Genomic DNA, 18,823 nt, shown 5'->3' on the forward strand with positions numbered 1-18,823 from the left:
ATTAAAAAAAAAAGAGAGACGAAAAATCCCTGTATGAGAATTTTCTAGAATTGCAGCTTCTGGGGACAGCAGTTCAACCTTTCGTTGGTCTAGCCTTCTTGTGTTGTGCTGGTTTTAATAGCTTGTGTTTGGTTTATAAGTATTTTCAATGCTGACATTTTGCTTACTAGTATTAATTTTTTTTAAAAAATTTAAATTTCATTTCTAGCATAAGTGACCAAAGTAATTATAATTTTTTTCTACCTGTTACCCCACACTTTTGCAAGTAGTAATTAAAATTAAAAAATACAGAATATTAATTATTAACATATTAAAAATATAGAAGTCATTTTCCAATATTCCTTATCTACAACTCATATAAGTAGCCCCATTCTTAAAATAATGGAAATTAAAATCTAGAATTGAGAAATACCATAAATTCTTCCTAATAATGATCTTAGTACGATCAAAACAAGTATCTTATTTAAAAGGTGGGGTTTTTTTCCTGATAGAAAGGATTAATTTGTGGTCTACTTCAGCAAATAATCTATTACATTTTTAGTGAAATTTCTGACAGGAAAAAAGGTTATGTTAAAGACTGATATTTTCTCTTAATATATATGATGCAACTTAGGTTGGAAAAAAACCAAACCAAATCAAAACCCCAAACCTACCCACCCTAAAACAACTTAAGATTAAATAGTAACAAAGAACCATAAAACCCTAAATCTCCACAATGCTTCATCAATAAACTTCTAATCTTACTGAAATGTAAGGAGTCAGCTCAATTTATGTTCCTGAATTCCTTTCTTTTTTCTGCTTGTCTTTGCAGTAAATTTCACTGAGAAGTTCTTTGCAATATCATTTTTCTGGGAACAGAATGGTGGTTCATAATGACCTTTGATGGTAAAATAATCAGTTTCTTCTAACTTTGAGTAAAATGTAATTCACAGATCTAGAGTTCAAAGAGTTTTCTTCACACATTTGCCCTGAGACACTAATCCAGATTTGCTACTGACTGAAATATCTGGAACTTCTTCAGCAGACTTGTACCTATATGACCACTTGGGCAACTGTCTATAAAAAAAAAAATCACAGCTTTACAAACTTATTCACAACAATACTATTTACTATTTAGTAAATAGTAACTCTAATAACTCTGTCTCTTCTAATCATCTCTTTATGACGTTTTTTAAACTCTAAATCTTAGTATCATAAACAGACAGAGTTTATATGCTGTGCATTCACACAAATTACTCCCGTGCTTGTTATCTAACATAATTTCCCTAATAATGTACACAACAAAAAATTTCCCACAAAAGATAGATTTTATTCTCCGTGTGCCTGATGGGAGGTTGCTAACAGCAAAAAGAAAAACTGTTCATGTTTTTTGTGTACTTAGACACCATATCGCTTTTTTCCAGATTTAAAACATTTTTAACGTGAGATTAAAAGCTTAAAAGTACAGAATTAAAAATAATTGCACAAAAAATCTCAAACATTTATAAGAATTATAAGCTAATTTGGAACCAGAGCATTATTTTTCAAAGTCTGCTACAACAGGTTAGGTAAAAAACGCCTTTTAACTATAAAATACTGAAAGAAAAGAAAAGGCCTGAAGAACTATGTAGGTCTATAACATATGCAGGGAGCAAAAGGTTAAGCATTCAGCAGAATACTACAATTTCAATTGTACCATCAAAGCAGTTAATTGAGGGGGTTTGGTAGAAATTGCTGTTTAAATGAAAACCTCAAAACTCACAGAACAATTAATTTTGTTTTGTATATACACATGCATGAAACAAGTACACATTCCCTTCAAAGTATGGTAGACTCTTCCTGGGCTTAAGTTTTAGCAGTTAAACTGGGTTTTACTACTTGATATTTAAAACAACCCCACTTTTTCTCTCATATGATCTGATAAATACTCTTGGAAGAGCATATCAACTATCCCTGTACTTACATTTGATAGATGGGCCAGTTCTATCTCCAGGAAAGAATCCGTAGTTTTGGGCTCGGGTCGTATAGTAACAACGATGATTTTTGAATTAACAACCGTAAAATTCCTGGAAAAATAGACGTAAAAATGAAAGGTTTAACTTAGTATGAGGTTAAATGAGTCTTCTGATATTATATTTAAGGAAGTACCTGGGTATTTTCCATGACTTTACTAGACAAATACTCAGGGAAAAAAAGCGTTTGCTTGGAAGCAAGGAAAATATTCACTCATTTACCAACCACACCTGACACATTAAAGACTGAAGAGCAACAATGGTGGCAGAAGACCCATTCCCTAAAGTATGTTATACTAATTAGAAGGGTGTACTGATGACACAAGCATTCTGTCAATATTTGAATGCCTATCATTTGCTTCTCTCAACGTAGACCCACTAGCTATGTTTTATAAGAGACAGTATTTTTCTTCCAAAGTGCTGCGCTGGATGTTTTTCTGACTGTTAACTCTAAAGTTTTGAAGATGAATGAGCGCAAAGGGAGATTCTACAGCTCTGTTGATGCTGTGCTCATGAGAAAAAGCTGTCTGTTTCCAATTTCTTAAAAACTATTGCATTTGGTATACAAGTGGGCAACTTCATAATGTAAATACTTTTAAAAATATAATCTGTAGTTGTGCCCTGACTGAAAACCCACAAAAACCAATCATTTCCTTCTCATATACATGAGATTACATTTTGGCTTTTTTCATTGCACCAGATTACTCAGAATAATAGCTTTCTGTTAATTTTTCAGGTAAATTATTCACCTGAATCATTAATTCACCATCAATCTCTCTTTTCACGTAAAATGTGTATCACCATGTTTTGTAGCCACTTTTCTAGGAAAGACCTAGTATTGCCAAGGTTATTCTAACACAGGCATAAAGCAATGTTGACATGATGTTCATGTCTGAGATCCTTGCTTGCTATGACCCCGTCAGGCTTAGAACAACCATCAGTTATCAACCTGAATGCTTCTGATGATCATTACATTATTCTCTTTGTATGTAATTCTGCTTTCAATACCTTCTGCTGATCATACATAAACAAAGATAAAACCTCACAGAATGACATATTCACAGGTAGGTGTTATCAACGAAGAAACTAGGCAGTTTAGATGTAATGATAATAGAGAGTATAAATATTCTGTTGTTGTTGATGTTGTTTAATTGCTTATTTTCTCCCAGGAAATGGTATTTAGGAGATGATTCCATTTTGCTGGATCATTGAAATAGGAATTGTCGTGGGTACGGCAATACAAACTTAACTCAGCGGCCACTTTACTCAGCACAAAGAATGAAATTATTCTTCTGGGACAAGGTGTAAATTCTAGTCCAATTTTACTCAGTCAGATCATATAATGGAAATATAATGGAAGTGGCTTTCTATTTTAAATAGTTTCTATTTCTTCCCTTTGGTTGCAGTTTAAAGTCTCACACATTGTTGACGAAAACCTCTATCAGACTAACATCTAACTTTCAGCAAACTTTCAGTGCGTTCTGTACAGGGGGAGTAATGATGGTACCTTATTGTGTACACAACAGCTGAATATCTGTAAATGTTTGCAAGTAAGGCATAATTAAAAAACAAAGAAACAAACAAACAAAACTCCAAATAAATGCAAAGTTTTTATTTATTTTAAACAAAGAAATTCCTTGTGATGATGCAGAAGCTTGCACACCTTTTAATGCTGATATTAAAGAATGTATTGGAATGTGTGTCACCTTTGTTCTTCTGAAAACTATAAAAAACAGGTGTCATACAGTCAAATATCTACTTTACTCCCACCCTAAGTCCTGTAGAGCTTGGGACTGAAATCACATGGGAAGTGGTACAGTTTCTAGATATTTAAGTGCAGCGAGCAGAAGGTTGTGAACGTGTAAATGATGTGGCCTTTAAACCCAAACATGAGCCAGTTTACTTATTTTATCTTGGTTTATTGTTTTGTTTGTCTTTATTCCCACCATTAACATATTTTTTCAACTGTCATTTTATTTAGAACAGGATCACATAAGATGCTTATCCAGAATGGCTTTTTAATTCATACCTTGTGTCTAGCTACCACACTTCTAGGTTCCATATAAAAGCTAGATGATGTTAACACCCTTTACATTACATGGTTTTGGCTCCGCACACAATGCTATTGCAGTGAAGCATTTCACTACATTCAGCACTAATACGGTTATCACAATAATGCTTATTACAGTTAAATAAGATTAGTACAAACAAAAACTACTATAAACCCGTGTAAGATGATAGTTTTTCATTGCAAAATGTAAGCAAACAAAAATAAACCCCTTTCAAATGCGGTGGGATGCATGGAAAACTTCATTCGTGTACCTGAATGAGTGTAAAATGACAAATCACCCCATAATAAAGATCCCTTTCAAACCTGCATTGCAGTTCTAATTTTTGCAGAGTATACTAGCTCAACAAATTCAGCACTAACCACCGCTGCAGCTTTTTTCCAATTCAGAATTTCATCTGAATGAATGTTAAAATGGTTCAAATGCATCAAAATGCATTCAATAGTATTTAATAACTTTATCAATGACATATATGGACGGATTGAGTGCACCCCAAGCAAGTTTGCAGATGACAACAAGCTTGGTGGTCCAGTTGATACACAAGCGGGAAAGGATGCCATCCAGAGGGACCTTGAAAGGCTGAGGAGTGGGCTCATGTGAAGCTCATAAAGTTCAACAAGGCCTAGTATAAGGTTCTGCACGCGAGTTGAAGCAATCCCCAATATCAATACAGACTGGAGGACGAAAGTATTGAGATCAGCCCTCCAGAGAAAGACTTGAGGATACTGGTGTATGAAAAATTGGACATGAGCCAGGAATGTCTGCTTGCAGCCCAGAAAGCCAACCATATCCTGGGCTGCATCAAAAAAAGCGTGGCTAGCAAGGCAAGGGAGGTAATTCTACCCCTCTGCTCTGCTCTTGTGAGATTCCACCTGAAGTACAGCATGCAGCTGTGGGGGTCCACAGTACAAGAAAGACATGGACCTGTTGGAGCGAGTCCAGAGGAGGGCCACAAAAATGATCAGAGGGATGGAACATCTCTCCTATAAAGCAAGGCTGAGAGAGTTGGGGCTGTTCAGCCTGGAGGAGAGAAGGCTATGGGGAGACCTCCTTGCAGGCTTTCAATACTTAAAGGGGGCTCATAAGAAAAATGGAGAGGGACTTTTTTCAAGGGCCCGAAGTGACAGGACAAGCTACAATGGTTTTAAACTGAAAAAGGGTAGATTTAGATTAGACACAAAGAAGAAATTCTTTTCTATGAGGGTGCTGAGGCACTGGGATGGGCTGCCCAAAGAAGTTGTGGATGTCCCATCATTAGAAGTGTTCAAGGCCAGGATGGTTGGGGCTTTGAGCAATTTGATCTAGAGGAAGGTGTCCCTGCCCATGGTAGGGGGGTTGGAACTAGATGATCATTGAAGGTCCCTTCCAACGCACACTATTCAATGATTCTGATTCTATGAAAACTGTTTGAAATTGTGCCACCTTTAAGGTACTTATTTAAGGCCATGAGATCAAATTTTGAATATGGCTGCCATGGGCAAAGAAAACCAGCATGATACACTTTCTGATGAGGTCAGAGATATAAGCTGTAAAAGTTTCAGTATAACTTCATTATAAATATTAAAGAAGTGCGGGGAAGTACTGAGGTGCTGTACTCTGAACAAAAAAGAGACTAGAGGTACATGGGAATATGAGTTATATTTCTGTATCACAAATTTACAATGACTTTTATTCCTTATTCGCATATATAGGAGAAAGTAATAGTGCTCATTTCCTTCTCTTGGGCAGCTGAGAATTGGATTCACATAATACCGAACATATTCAGAAGCAAAGTGAGTATCTTTGTATTTGAATTTCTAAAGACTCCATTTATGACTAGATATACACAGATTATTAGAGCATTTTGCTTTAGAAGCTCACAAAACCTCTCTATGAACTGAATTGTACAGAGAAATGGTCAAATTTGCTGTGTAATTCAGTAACCAGCTGAAAGTAGAAGAGATAAAAGCAACAAATTTGGGAACTGAGATGTACTTGCTCATAGTCCATAGTACTTAAATTGCTGTACTTTTATGTCCCTATTCTGCTTCTATTCCTGCTACTTGGGATGGTATTGATTCGATGACCAGGACATAAGGAAAATCTAGTACAGCCTATAAATCTCACTTTTCTAACGGATCAAATAAAAGCCCTAAAAGGCTTTTTGTATAAGCAAATATACAAGATTCACACTTGTTCTCTGTAAATTGAAACTACTGAACTATGAGAGTTGAAAGGGCATGATCATAGATCGTGGTTTACAATATAAAGGTCTGAAAGGTACATGGACACCTCAATACTTTCCCAGGATTTGCAGATTGTCTCTAAGCTCTACCAAAAAGGACGGACTACAATAGCGTTTTGGCTCTATTTCTTTGTATACAGAAGAAGAGAAGAAAAAATATCTCTCACAAACATCTCTTCCTTTCTGGCTAATTTCAGGAACCAGCACAACAAATGGAAAGTGCTTAGTGACATTTCAGAAGTGGATGAGCTGTCATTCATACCATGCCTTACGGATAGACGGCTCTCACCAGCATTGCAACTTCAGTGTGAAATGGTTTTTCTTTTGTTAGGACTGAGCCTTTTGTGTTTTCAAATGAATTTTGGCAAAAACCTATTGGTTTTCCATCCTTTGTTTCAAATCCTGAAGTTTTGGTTAAATAGTGTAGGGAAAGGTGACCCAGTGGCTTCCTAATTGCTGTCCTTTCTAATTATTGTGAATTCATTAGCAGCTATTGTGACACAATCTGCACCTGTTTCTTTTACCGTAAAAGGACATTAGTAGACCAATGGTGCAGGATTATGTGAAATAAGATAGTATTAACAGACCATGAAATGGTCTTAATGAGTAATTTGAGAAGAGGGTTTGAAATGTTTATTTCCAGATTGTCTGCTATCAAGTGCAGGAAGCAAAAAGTGAAACAAGAAACCCTGCTATTTCTTTATGTATATGTCTGGCCCTCATAACTGACATATCACAGCTGTTCAGGCACATGCATGTCTTGTTTCTAAAATGGATCCTCTCTATATCTCTGCTGTTCCTTCTGAACACAACTTGCACCGAAAAAGTACTTGGAAAACTACTACTAGAGACTTCTGCAGAAGTAGAGAAGACAACCTTACTACATCAGGTTATGATGTGATTACTAGATCACTTGTACTAACTGGACAAACAGTTGTCTGAAGCACAAGTACCAGTGACCTGGGCACTAATATACATCAGTGTGTATACTTCTAATCAAACATTTCTGTAATTAAGCTTAATACAGATTACATAAAATATAAATTAAGCCAATTTGATAAAAAGGCTATTTCCTTCATACAAATTAGTAAGCATGAAGGAAAGACAAATATATACTCTTATATTTTAAATAGCAGGAAGAAAAATTCTAGCGATACCAATATGCAAACTGTCTTGGTTGTCTGCTTTTATCCTGACATGTAGTGCAGTTATAATCCTGAAATAGTCTAATTCATATTGTATTTATGAAATTTCTTACCTCAAAGTGGGCAAAATGAGTTCTAAATTTTTGTATAACACTGCTCCAAGTACAAATACAGTTGATTCATCTAGTTCTGAAAAGAGTAAGGAAAAAAAATTTTAAAACTCTTTTTTGTGAGCATTCATCAGCATAAAAAATGTGAATACCATTTATCTTTCTAGTAGAAATTTTGTTTTAAATAAACCATCACTATTTTGAATTATATTCTGGAAGTCTGTCATAAAGATGTAGCACTATCAGGAATATACCAAAAGATTTAAATCACTGAAAATCATATTTTCAAAAAAATCCATCGTTGTGTACTGACATCCATGTTAGTTCATTTACCTTTATAATTAAGTATCCTCAAATACTGTCTTTAGAGTTTAATGGCTTGCGAGTAAATTCTCAAATGTCAGAGATCTGCACTGCAACAATATTTGTAAAGTAATTTGCCTGCTGAGGATCCTTTGGGAAAAGTTTGGTGACCCATTGGAATGGCCTAGTCTGTTGAGTGGAGCAGCTTCAGAGGGTTCAGCAGAGCTGCACTTCATGTCACCTCATACCACCACAGGTGCAATCTTGTGCATTGTCTCTTTGGCATAGAAAATAATGTCTAGGATTTCTGTAGCACTTTTTGTTCAAGATGCCGAAATTAAGCCCCATCATTTCCCTCTGGGCTAAAGCTGTGGGTACTGGATATCTTTTGAAGATGGATAAAATAACCACATCTATATCACAGCGGTCCTATGAGACAAAGATTCTGAGTTCCCTTGTTAAAGCTAAAATGAAATTAACATGTTGATATGCTTCTTTACCTGTTGACATAGGGGTGAAGATATTTTTCGGAATGACAACCCTGTCTTCTGAGTTTCGTGCCCAGTCAACCATTCCTTTTCTTCCTTTCATGGGGAAATTGATGTCAGTTAAAACAGATGCAGCAGGAAGCTTCTGAATGCTAGCCACTAGTAAAAGAAATCACAAAATAAAAAAACCAAGTTTCATACTTTAAAGCATCATATGATGATAACAGTACAGCAATAACAAAAATGTTTAATAATACATTTCAGGTAAAGCAGGAATTTATAGGACATTAATTGGCACAGAAAGTGTAATCTTCTGTTTATTATGCAGTTCTACTATGGATTAATTCTGTGGCATTGATTGTATCATTTGTCATCCAGATTCTACATTCCTAACAGGGATTATTGAATGTACTGGCTTATACCCTGAAATTCACACATAAGAATATTGTCCTGTCTTCAGAACAAATTCTATAAAGATCAAATGTGACAATGAAAGGAAGAGGATGCTGCAAATTGCTTTGGGAAACATAACTGCTAGATGAAGGCTAATGAAGCAATAACAGAGCTTTTATCCCCTATACAGACACAATTTCAAGATAGACCCATTAAAGAGATTCACGTATTAAAAGACCTCATTGTTTCCACTCAAATGAGAAAAACGTGGTAGAGCACTTGATTTCTTTTCCTTGAAAGAATAATACCCATTCTGAATTTTTAATTATATTTTTTCCATCTAAAAAAACCCCAACCCCCCAAACAACATCACTGTTATATCTGTAACAGATATAGAAAGACAGAAGAAATAGGTATCAAATCTAATAATAGGCAGTTTGGAATTTTGTTTATTCATTCTCATTTTCTCTCTCTTTTCTAACTCCACTATTATCTGGAAATCAGTTTCAGCTTTGCTGTGAAATCTAAGTATGACTCCATGGCAACATTGTCAGTGTCTAGTAAGATTCAAACTACTTTTAAGGAACTGACATGGCTGCAAGTGTTTACGTACACTCAGAGAGATGACAAACACTACACTTGGAGCATTAGCTCCACTTTAACGTAAGCCATGTTGATAGCTATTTCCTGCACAATGCTCTTCCTAATCAATTTTTGAAGAGGCTAATGTAATTGGAAGAGTTTGGACCTCAGGACTATACTTTGATCTGCATAATGATTTCACTGCATGGACTCTGCAAGGGGGTTAAATATAAAGAAAATGGGGGACAGCTGTAAAAGCAACCAGAACAGCAAAATTAAAGTAGAAAACCATTAGATGTCTCATCAGAGGGTTTTATTTGAAAGGAAATTGTAATTCAAATCCAAGAGAAGAGGAAAATTAAGAGGTTAACAATATTAACTCTTCAGATGTATTCCTGGATAACAGACTCTTAGATTCAAATTAGACTGGTTATATATTATAGAATCACATTAGTGAGGTGGATTTCCATTATAAAACTATCATCAGGACTTTACAATGCTAGTTACAATCCCCTCCGGGCTCAAATTGGCAAAATACATTCCCAGTCCTAAAGGGATGCTTAGTTTTGTGAATTTTCACGTGGTGTGTGGAGGGAGAAGAGTTCAGATGTTTCAGAATTACTGGGCGTAAAATGGATTGCCTGTTTACACATGCAATCAATGGTTATACAGAATGTATTAACATTGTAAAAATTGATTTTTTCATAGTTCTTAAAATCTAAAAAGAATTTTATTTTCCACATAAATAAACACACAGTTATTTAGTTTTCAAAATTAAATACATCCTGTATAAGACAATACTGGGTTTTTTATTTGCACAGTATTTATCTGTACATCTATCTATCTATCTAATTAGCTAGTAGACCCTTAATATTTCATCCATCTTTTGGATGACTGTTCCCTTTATTGAAATAGGAAATCAATGTTACTCAGTGGAATTCACTCTGCAAAACAGAAAACCACTTTAGGACTGGATAAATGGTGAGGGTCTAGGATAGTACCTCTCTGGACTCTTATCTCTGTATTTTAAACAGGGCCATTCATCACAGTACCTAAGCACTACTTAGAACCTAAAATTCCAAAATATTTGTTAATATTTAGGTGACACAAACCCTAAACATCAAACCTAAACATCTGGCTTTTGGCTTACATGCCAAAATAAATATAAATATATTTATTTGTTGGGAAGTGTTAGGTTTATGGTTGGACTTGATGATCTTAAAGGTGTTTTCCAACATAAATGGTTCTATGATTCTATGATTCTATACATTCCCATTCATGGTTCAGACAAGCTTTTCTTCTACTCACAATCAAGCAAAGACTTTATTTAATTTCACAGAAGATGCAACCTTAATATCCTGGAGATTTTGGATCTCTGCATAGACAGGGAGGGTACACAGCATATATAAACCAACAATTGAAACAGATTTGCCAAAATGCTTGCTCCATGTCCTGCAAAGTCTGCCTTTTACAGATTCACATAGATTGTTAGGTCCTGCTTTAGCCACTTTCCTGAATGATTCTAAGAAGATATGCCTGCTAATTTCCAACATTGCACTAATGTTTGAAGGTGTAATATAATTTAATGGAATCTGACTGGGAGCAGCTAGCTCAGTCCATCAACATGGCCAGGTGGATACATGAAACAGTTCCCACCTCTTCAGTGCCACTGTAAATTGTATTTTATTTTTTAATAAAGCTAATACTCCTATTAAATATTAGTCTAAAGCCATTTCAGTGAGACCCTGAAGCATGACCAGTTGTAGTTCCATTGTGAAATGGGACTTTGTTGCTCTCTAACTCAGTTTTAATCTGCAGCATGACATGATTATTTATCGTGAGCATGAAAATCAACAGATCTTTTAGATGAGAAGGTGTATAATTCAGGTTCTGGTTCATTCACATGTCAGAAACTCAAATGTCAGTTTCTTATACACAGATAGAAAGACAGAATGACATGTTGTTCACTTTGTACTTTACTGTAATTTTTTTTGTGTTAGGTTTGTATAAGAAAACAATGCTCCAAATACTGGAACCCAAATGATTCAGTTCTGCAACTGTCACACAAGCACTTTGTCATCTCATTTGGAAAGAGCAAAGGTTGAATTTTTGTTTTAAAAACACTACCATACCAAAACATCACATCCTGCATTTGTGAGATAGAACACTAGCCAATGAGGACATGTACCAGCACTGTGGCAGAAGTATCTTTGCTTGTTTATACACAGACATAAGTTGTATAATACTGGAAAAACAGTCAATGAGAATATTAATAAGATTGAGACAGTAAAGTGGAAAAAAGATATGAAATAGAGAAGAAAAATGAAAAATTAAAATGAAAATGATCTAAGCAGAATTTGAAGAAAATCTGCATGTATCACTTTAAATTAAAGAACTTTTTAAAATATAAAACTTCCCATACACACCACAAACAGCATGTCTTTTTGTCTCAGATAAAACCATGTTTGAGTTGTTGCTGTAATACATTCTTCTATTCTAATCTGACTACATCTTCTTGGGCTGTTTATGCTGAAGACATAGTACTGGAAAGTAACCAGCCTGGTCACTCCTCAGATCATTCTTACAGTTTGCACACAACCTGCTGTAGAGACAATTAATAAAAAGTTTTCTAATATGAAAAAATTTCTTTTTTATTTATTTGTATCATGGTAATTACGATGATATTCCAGGCATTGCTCAAAAAAAAAAAGATGCAGAGCTTGCATTAATTTCGAAAAACTCCATATTCTTTAATCTTGGCTTCACCAACATGAACTAGAAATCAAAAAGCCTCCCAGAGGACTTTTGGTAGGAAAAATCATTAAAAAAAAAAAAAAAAAGACAGTTTGAACATACAGAAGCAGAATATGTTGCATTCTTTCATTCTCCAGACCGCCTTTCTTGTTGTGGCTCCTATATACTTTTAATTCCAGTTTTAATGAGATTCCCAAAGGTTTAAAAAAAGAAAAAAGTAGAAAAAGGAATCTCATCCATGGTACTTGACTGTATTCAACATCTGAAGAATGCATAGGTAGCATATAACCTTTATTTCTTAAAAAAATGGCACCACCATTCTTCTGAATGTTGTAGGTGAAATTTATATGCCCTAGATGGGAAAAAACCTCACCTAGATAGAAGCTGGAACACAGGAGAAAAAGCCCTTCTTTTTATAATTCTTTGAGCGTTCTTTTGATGCACGTTGGTATAAATCAGAAGACAGCGGTTCAATTACACATAAGAACACATACATATTTGATGACTCCATAATAATTACTTATTCAGAAAAAATCTATTTCAGTAGTCTAGTCTAATCAATTTAATGACTGCTTTGACCTCTAATGGATTAATTTTCTTTACAAATACATCTCCTTTTGTCTTTATTTCATTTTCATGCTGGAGTTGCAGACAACCTGTTCAATACTGCTCTACTGAAAATTTCAGAATTGAAAACTACTAACTGTTCTTACTAGTTAAAATAAAATATCTTTGGAGTTGATTAACTCCAAACTGATAGGAATGGAGAATTTTCCATGACTGTCCAAATGAGCTGATTACACACCGTAATATGTGAACGATATTTAAGCAGCTTATTTGGAGAAGCACAAAAATGGTTAATCAACGTGTCAAGAAAATTCTGATTAAAATAAAAATTGTGTAGTTCTTGTATGCTAGCCCTTGTAGATCATGGTCTAGAACAGAAAAACTGAAATGTATTGCTATGATCCCTATAACCCTAAGTGAGTTATAAACTGCGTAGTGCAACTTCCAGTAGCTCTCTGACTGATCTGGGTTGCTAAATAATAGAAGATAAAGCAACAAAATTAGTGGCTTGAATCATCTTCCCCTTCTCTTTACTATCCATCCATTAGTTTCCTGTGCTGGTAAGCTTTCACAATCAGCCCCTTGAATAATTTTAACAACTTTAGAACAGGAAATCAGATTCACTGAAAGACATGACAGAAAAATGACTAGATGTTTGCTCACAGACTAAACACAACTTCAGCTCTTACAGTAGAGATTTAGGTTTTAAAATTGCCATGCAAGCCAAATTGCACAGTTAATCCCTATCCTTATCAAAGACTGAACCAAAAACTTTAGAAAATCTGAATATGAATTCTGTAGCATTTGTGTACTTACGAAAGAGGGTACAACACTAGTTCTGATTCTCTTTTCTCGCAAGTGGTAACATTCTGGGTTTGTTGTGCTTTACAGCACAGTAGCTATGTTGATCCCTAGTTTACAATCACTTAAGATACAGAGGAACGGGAATTAATTTTTTCAAAAGGCATCAGTGCCTCAAATGAATTGGAAAACCAGATACAGAAATCTACAGGATTAGCACAGGATGCCAACTTCTGTTTAACCCTCTCTGTCAGAGCAAGAAAGTAGAATCCTGAATTTGATTGAATTTCAGTTACAGACAACAGAGAATGGCTATGCACATTAGCAGCATCATTTACTCTTTTCTTGTCCCATTTTGATTTGTCCATTGACAGCATACTAGACATATATTATTCAGCATTTACTAAACTTGAGTTCATCACAGAACAGCTTTTGATTTTTCAGACAGAGGATATTACGCTGCCCATCTGGGACAGCTACTGCTAAAATTATTTCTGTGTAAAATAGTCATGAACAGAGCTACAGCCATTGTCTCCAATGTTCAGAACAAGGAATATGAAAGAATTTTTGGTTAAAATTCAGAATACTGAGTATTTCTGCAAACATCTCTGTTAAGGATATTCAATTGGAATCAAATTTATGCATTTTAGAATTATTCTGTTGACACTAAATGTAAAATCTAAGCTGATTTAAGTCAGCTCATGTTGGATACATGGGGAAAAAAGTCTCACCTGGCTCTTCATCAAAGAACCAGATGAAAGTATTGAAGATGATGCTCATAACAGATTTGCTCTATCCACTTAAACCCCATCATTTTAAAGACAACCTGCAACAAACACAAATGGTGAAACCACCTTTTCAAGGAGACCAGTTTGTGGATCTCCAGATTTGCTATGAAACTCTGCACCTGAGCAGGCTTGATGATATACTTTAAAATCCTTTTTCTCAGTACAAAGATAAATCCACCTCTTACCACTCACATGATTATGTATAACTGAAAGACTGTGATGCAGTGACATCCTCTTATATGAACATAAGAAGAACAACCAGGGAATCTGCCCTCTGCAAACAGTTCTCATGAAATCTCCCCTCATTGAACCAAGATCAAACAATGGTCAGAAAAAAGCTTCTAAGAAATGGTAACTTAACAAATCTACTACTTATTATGAGTATCAGCAAATAAATTATGTTGTCTTAAATTAGAACCTTTTAATGCCCTACTGCTCCATGGGCAGACAAGAGAGGGATGTCCCTAGAAGCCTGTTGTGCACTTCCATCCCTGAAGCTCATCGGCCCATAGCAGCTACCCTCTGACTATTCAAGCTTTTGGCATCAAGACACACTACTGGTATAAGGAGAAGTAGATATTTTATACATATTTTCACTGAGCAGGCAGGAGTTCTGCATGACTTCTTCCTTTGGTGTCAAGCAAACTGTGCCTTAAACGGGCTCACTGTTTGGAGGTGAAGAATAATGCTTTAGGTTAACCAAGAAGCTACCTTAACAATGATCTCTGAATTCTTCCCTTCTGTATTCTATAGACAATGCAACGGGGAAGAGAGGTACCCTTTGCCCTTTTCACCGTAAAAAAATACATTTATCACTGATAAGCACCTTAGAGAATTAGTGAACTCATTTCTATTTTGAGCTTGCAAGACACTGCAGTCCTTTAAAGAATATGAAGAGTAAGTAAACACAATGAACAGTCACGTAATTGTATGATGTCTGAATATGCTCCCAAAAGCCTGTAACAAATGCCAGCAATATGTTACCATATCAATAATATGAACAGTATAAAATTTAGGATGAGTTAGAAAGCAGCATGGGTTCAGGCAATGATCAGGATGCATTTATAAAACATGCAGATCTCTTCTGTTACTTACGTAATTTTAAAAAAGAAACAAACTCATAGGTGGCAGGCAAGTACTTCCTTTTGGTTTTTTGCACTTTTGTTTTTCAGTACCAAATTTGAATCATACAATCATGAAGCTTGGAAAACACCTCATCAAGTCCAACTGTCTACCCATCATTATCATGCCTACTAAATTCTGTATTTCAGGAACTACTCAGGAATATACTAATTTCAAAGACTCATGAAATATGACATGCATATGAATTCAGTGGATTCTGATTGCGTATTTGTTATGATAAAAAATCTACCTTGATAAAATAGGTAAAGAAAAAGATTGCAATTCTTGTTTTTTCCAAACCTTTTGTTGTGCCAGGTATGGAAAAAAAAAGGGAAAATAAAAAATTAAAAGCTCAAACAGTAATTAGAACAGTAAGATTTATTGTTATGGACAACAAAATCTTTCTTCAAAACAAAAAAAGATTATGGAAACGATCAAAGTTTACTCCCTGAGAAAGAGTTAGTGTATAAAAATGGCTATAGCATCATACAATTTGTCCATGCCCCAGATGCTACTTCGGCATGTCATGTTCCCCTAGGGGAAAAAAAATCTAACCATTTTTATAATTTTTAATCAAGGTTACTATTTACTTTCTACTAATGCATACTGTAAGATGAAGATGTCTATTTGCAGCTGGCCAATGTGGAACATAAAGAAAAAAATCACTTTTAAAGTTGCAAATCTGAGTCAAAAGTTCAAGCTGAGGAAAACTCAACTGAACTAGTGAAAATGCCAACAATTTTTTATGAGCAGTCAGAAGAAAATGTGGTCTCATGATAAACGGAATGCTTCCTGAAATACGTGTTTATTCAGAAAAACGCTTTACACAAAACATTGTAGGAGGCTGTATTTCATTAACTAGAAGACAACCACATCTTCTGGGAGTTATATTGAAGGAGATGAAGACATGAACAGCAAAAAGGAGCCAGAGCCACATTCATGGTACTCTGTGTTTCTTAAAGAGCTTTATTTTTTCAAGTCCTCTTAGTATTACTGTGCAGTCATGCTACTAAGGTCTCCCTTAGCTACCTTTGCCTTGTCATAAAGCACTTCTCCAGGAAAAGAAAGACTCAGCATAAAGCAAGACAGAAGGTGGAGGCTGATGCAGGAGATAGAAAGAGTGGCATTTAAGTACGTAAGTTTTAATGTAACAGACACAAAGGTGAAAACCACGGTAATAATGAGGGGGTAAGGCCACCTGCAACACTATTTTAGATTGACTGTGCAGAGCAGGTGTGGAAACCAAGCATTTTTCCATCACTAAGGTGACTAGAAAAACTGTCTGTACTGGTGATTCTAGCTGATACTGAGAGAAAAAGTGAGGATGAAGGTAATGTTAAGGTAGTGAGCTCAGAAGATGGGAATGATGATGAAGATGTCATCAGAGAAAGGGTGAAAGAAGAAAAGCTGAGAGAGATCATTTACATGTTTAATTATCAGGTTCTCTGATGATCAGATATCCACTAAGAACTATTAAAAAGACAGGCATAGAGGACTTGACAGAGGAGAAGAGATCAGTGTGGGGGCAAACAGACATGAAAATCATTAGCAAGGAATTGATAAAAATATTCTGTCAACATTACATTGCTTGAGGAGATGAAGAGCGGAGGCAGAATGATTGCTTCCCAGAAGTAGTAAATTGAAGCAATGGAAAGATGGCTATTGTGTTACCTCTAGGGAAAAGACACAACTAAATCCTATCACTCAGAAATCTAGAAAGATGTGAACTAAGTTATGCAGGATATTGAAAGGTGATATAAGCAGTGAATTCTCAGACATAGAGATAGAAGATTTGATGTATAAAAACCATACACAGAGGAAACAAAATAAAGCATGTGAATCAATATATGTTTCTAATCAGAGCTTTTTGTAGAAGACTAGAAACAGATTGTCTATTATATTTTATAATTGAACAGCTTTTTTAATCATACAAAATGGCATCTTGAAATACTTTCAGATACAACTATGAGCATATTAAAACTGAGAGAACTGTAAATTACTCTGGCGAAGAATCACGGAGCATTGATAGTACTGAAGTGGCAAGTGAAACCTAAAAAGCAGAGCCTGATTAAAAGCCATATCCTGCAAAACAATAGATATGGAGGAAATGCTTGCAGATGGCCCCTGTTTTTATAGCAATTCACCAGCCATGTACAAATTTCTCCATGTGCCTTCCCAGAAGTGTTCCCATCAGAGTACCTCAGCATTTTCTTTATACTTAGGCTCCATTAAGATTGAGAAATTAGACAGAGCAGCAGGTAAAATCCTCAAAAAGCTAAAGCCTGTACCTAAGTTTACTGACCAGACTAGTCCCCTCATTAAATGCATCTGCAGTTGCTTTCTTTTTCAAAACCTGGCCAAGTCAGAGAAAGCATTACCGTTGTAGCACTGCCTGTTAGACTACTGATCTAATGTTTTGAGTGCTTGAATTAGGAAGATCCGCATGCAGTCAGGTCCCCCTCGGAAGAGGGGATCCCCATCTGAAGGAATTGTAAACCATACTTTCCTCAACTTAAATGAGCATATCCATTAGGAATCAAGGCTATCACCATCAAAACCTGAGCTATCTAAGTAGAAGCAACCAAATTCACATTTGAATATTAATTTGTCAACAGGCTCAATACGTAGGCCAGGGGTTCAGAAGAAAGGCAGGTTTGCCTAATTATTCCCAGATAACTGACAGATGTCTCAAATTAGTGCTTTACTAAATTCTTGACTCTTCTAACTTAGGAGACAAAAATAAATCAGTCATAAGCTTAGCATTTCCTAGTCAGCATCAAATTACTTCTCTAGTAGACATCTTCCATTCTGAGTTTTGTGTTCAACCTGGAGACTTTGCTGTAATAAGCCAGTGCATCCCCATCACACAAGCTCCTCTACAGCTTTATCTGCTCATGCTCAAAAACAGCTCTGAAACAATGCAACTTTGTAGTTTAGATCAGACTACTGTGAAAAGGGCTGTGAGAAGTGAGGGTCCATGCCCCTTCACTCAGGAGCTACACTTCAGCTGAATCAGCTGTGACTGTACATGGCCATATATTTTGTTGTCTGAACCTTGACCTGTGGATTTGGTGTCAATGTCAAGTAACCTTGGACCTGTCTTTTCACTATGGGCTTGCCTGGAGACCACTGGACTACTATCTGAATACCACCACTGGACCGGATCCTGACCCCGACGCTGTGGCTTGACTTCCTGGCTTGACACCAGATCTGCCTCATCACTATGGGCTTGTCTGATGATCTGGAATATTAGCTAGGCTTGGCTACCATCACCGACCTCCTCTGCTCTTCTTGTTTGGGTGCTGTGGAACCTCGCCTTTGCCAGTGAGGCCACTGTGCATGGCCTGCTGTCTCCTGGTTTTCCTCACAGAGCAGCTCACTCTTGCTTCTCCCTGAACCCAGCACCTGATAAGCAGGTGCTGCGATGTCTACCCGGTAAATGCCTTTAAGACAGGCTTGAGCAGAGTTATACAGAAAATCTGAAAC

General features: G+C 35.9%; 1 protein-coding gene across 8 annotated transcripts in view; it reads right to left on the reverse strand.

The window, feature by feature from the left end:
• The window catches only part of ADGRB3 (adhesion G protein-coupled receptor B3), a 474,460-nt gene that overhangs the window by 189,430 nt on the left and 266,207 nt on the right, over positions 1 to 18,823 (reverse strand). For all 8 annotated transcript variants that reach the window (XM_075414589.1, XM_075414591.1, XM_075414590.1 and 5 more), the window contains 3 exons: positions 8,343 to 8,489; positions 7,543 to 7,618; positions 1,943 to 2,045 (listed from right to left, as the gene is read on the reverse strand). In XM_075414589.1, coding sequence (XP_075270704.1) covers positions 1,943 to 2,045; positions 7,543 to 7,618; positions 8,343 to 8,489 — 326 coding nt within the window. The remainder of the gene's footprint in view (positions 1 to 1,942; positions 2,046 to 7,542; positions 7,619 to 8,342; positions 8,490 to 18,823) is intronic.

Source organism: Opisthocomus hoazin, chromosome 2 (genome assembly GCF_030867145.1).
Source record: "Opisthocomus hoazin isolate bOpiHoa1 chromosome 2, bOpiHoa1.hap1, whole genome shotgun sequence".
NCBI lineage: Eukaryota > Metazoa > Chordata > Aves > Opisthocomiformes > Opisthocomidae > Opisthocomus > Opisthocomus hoazin.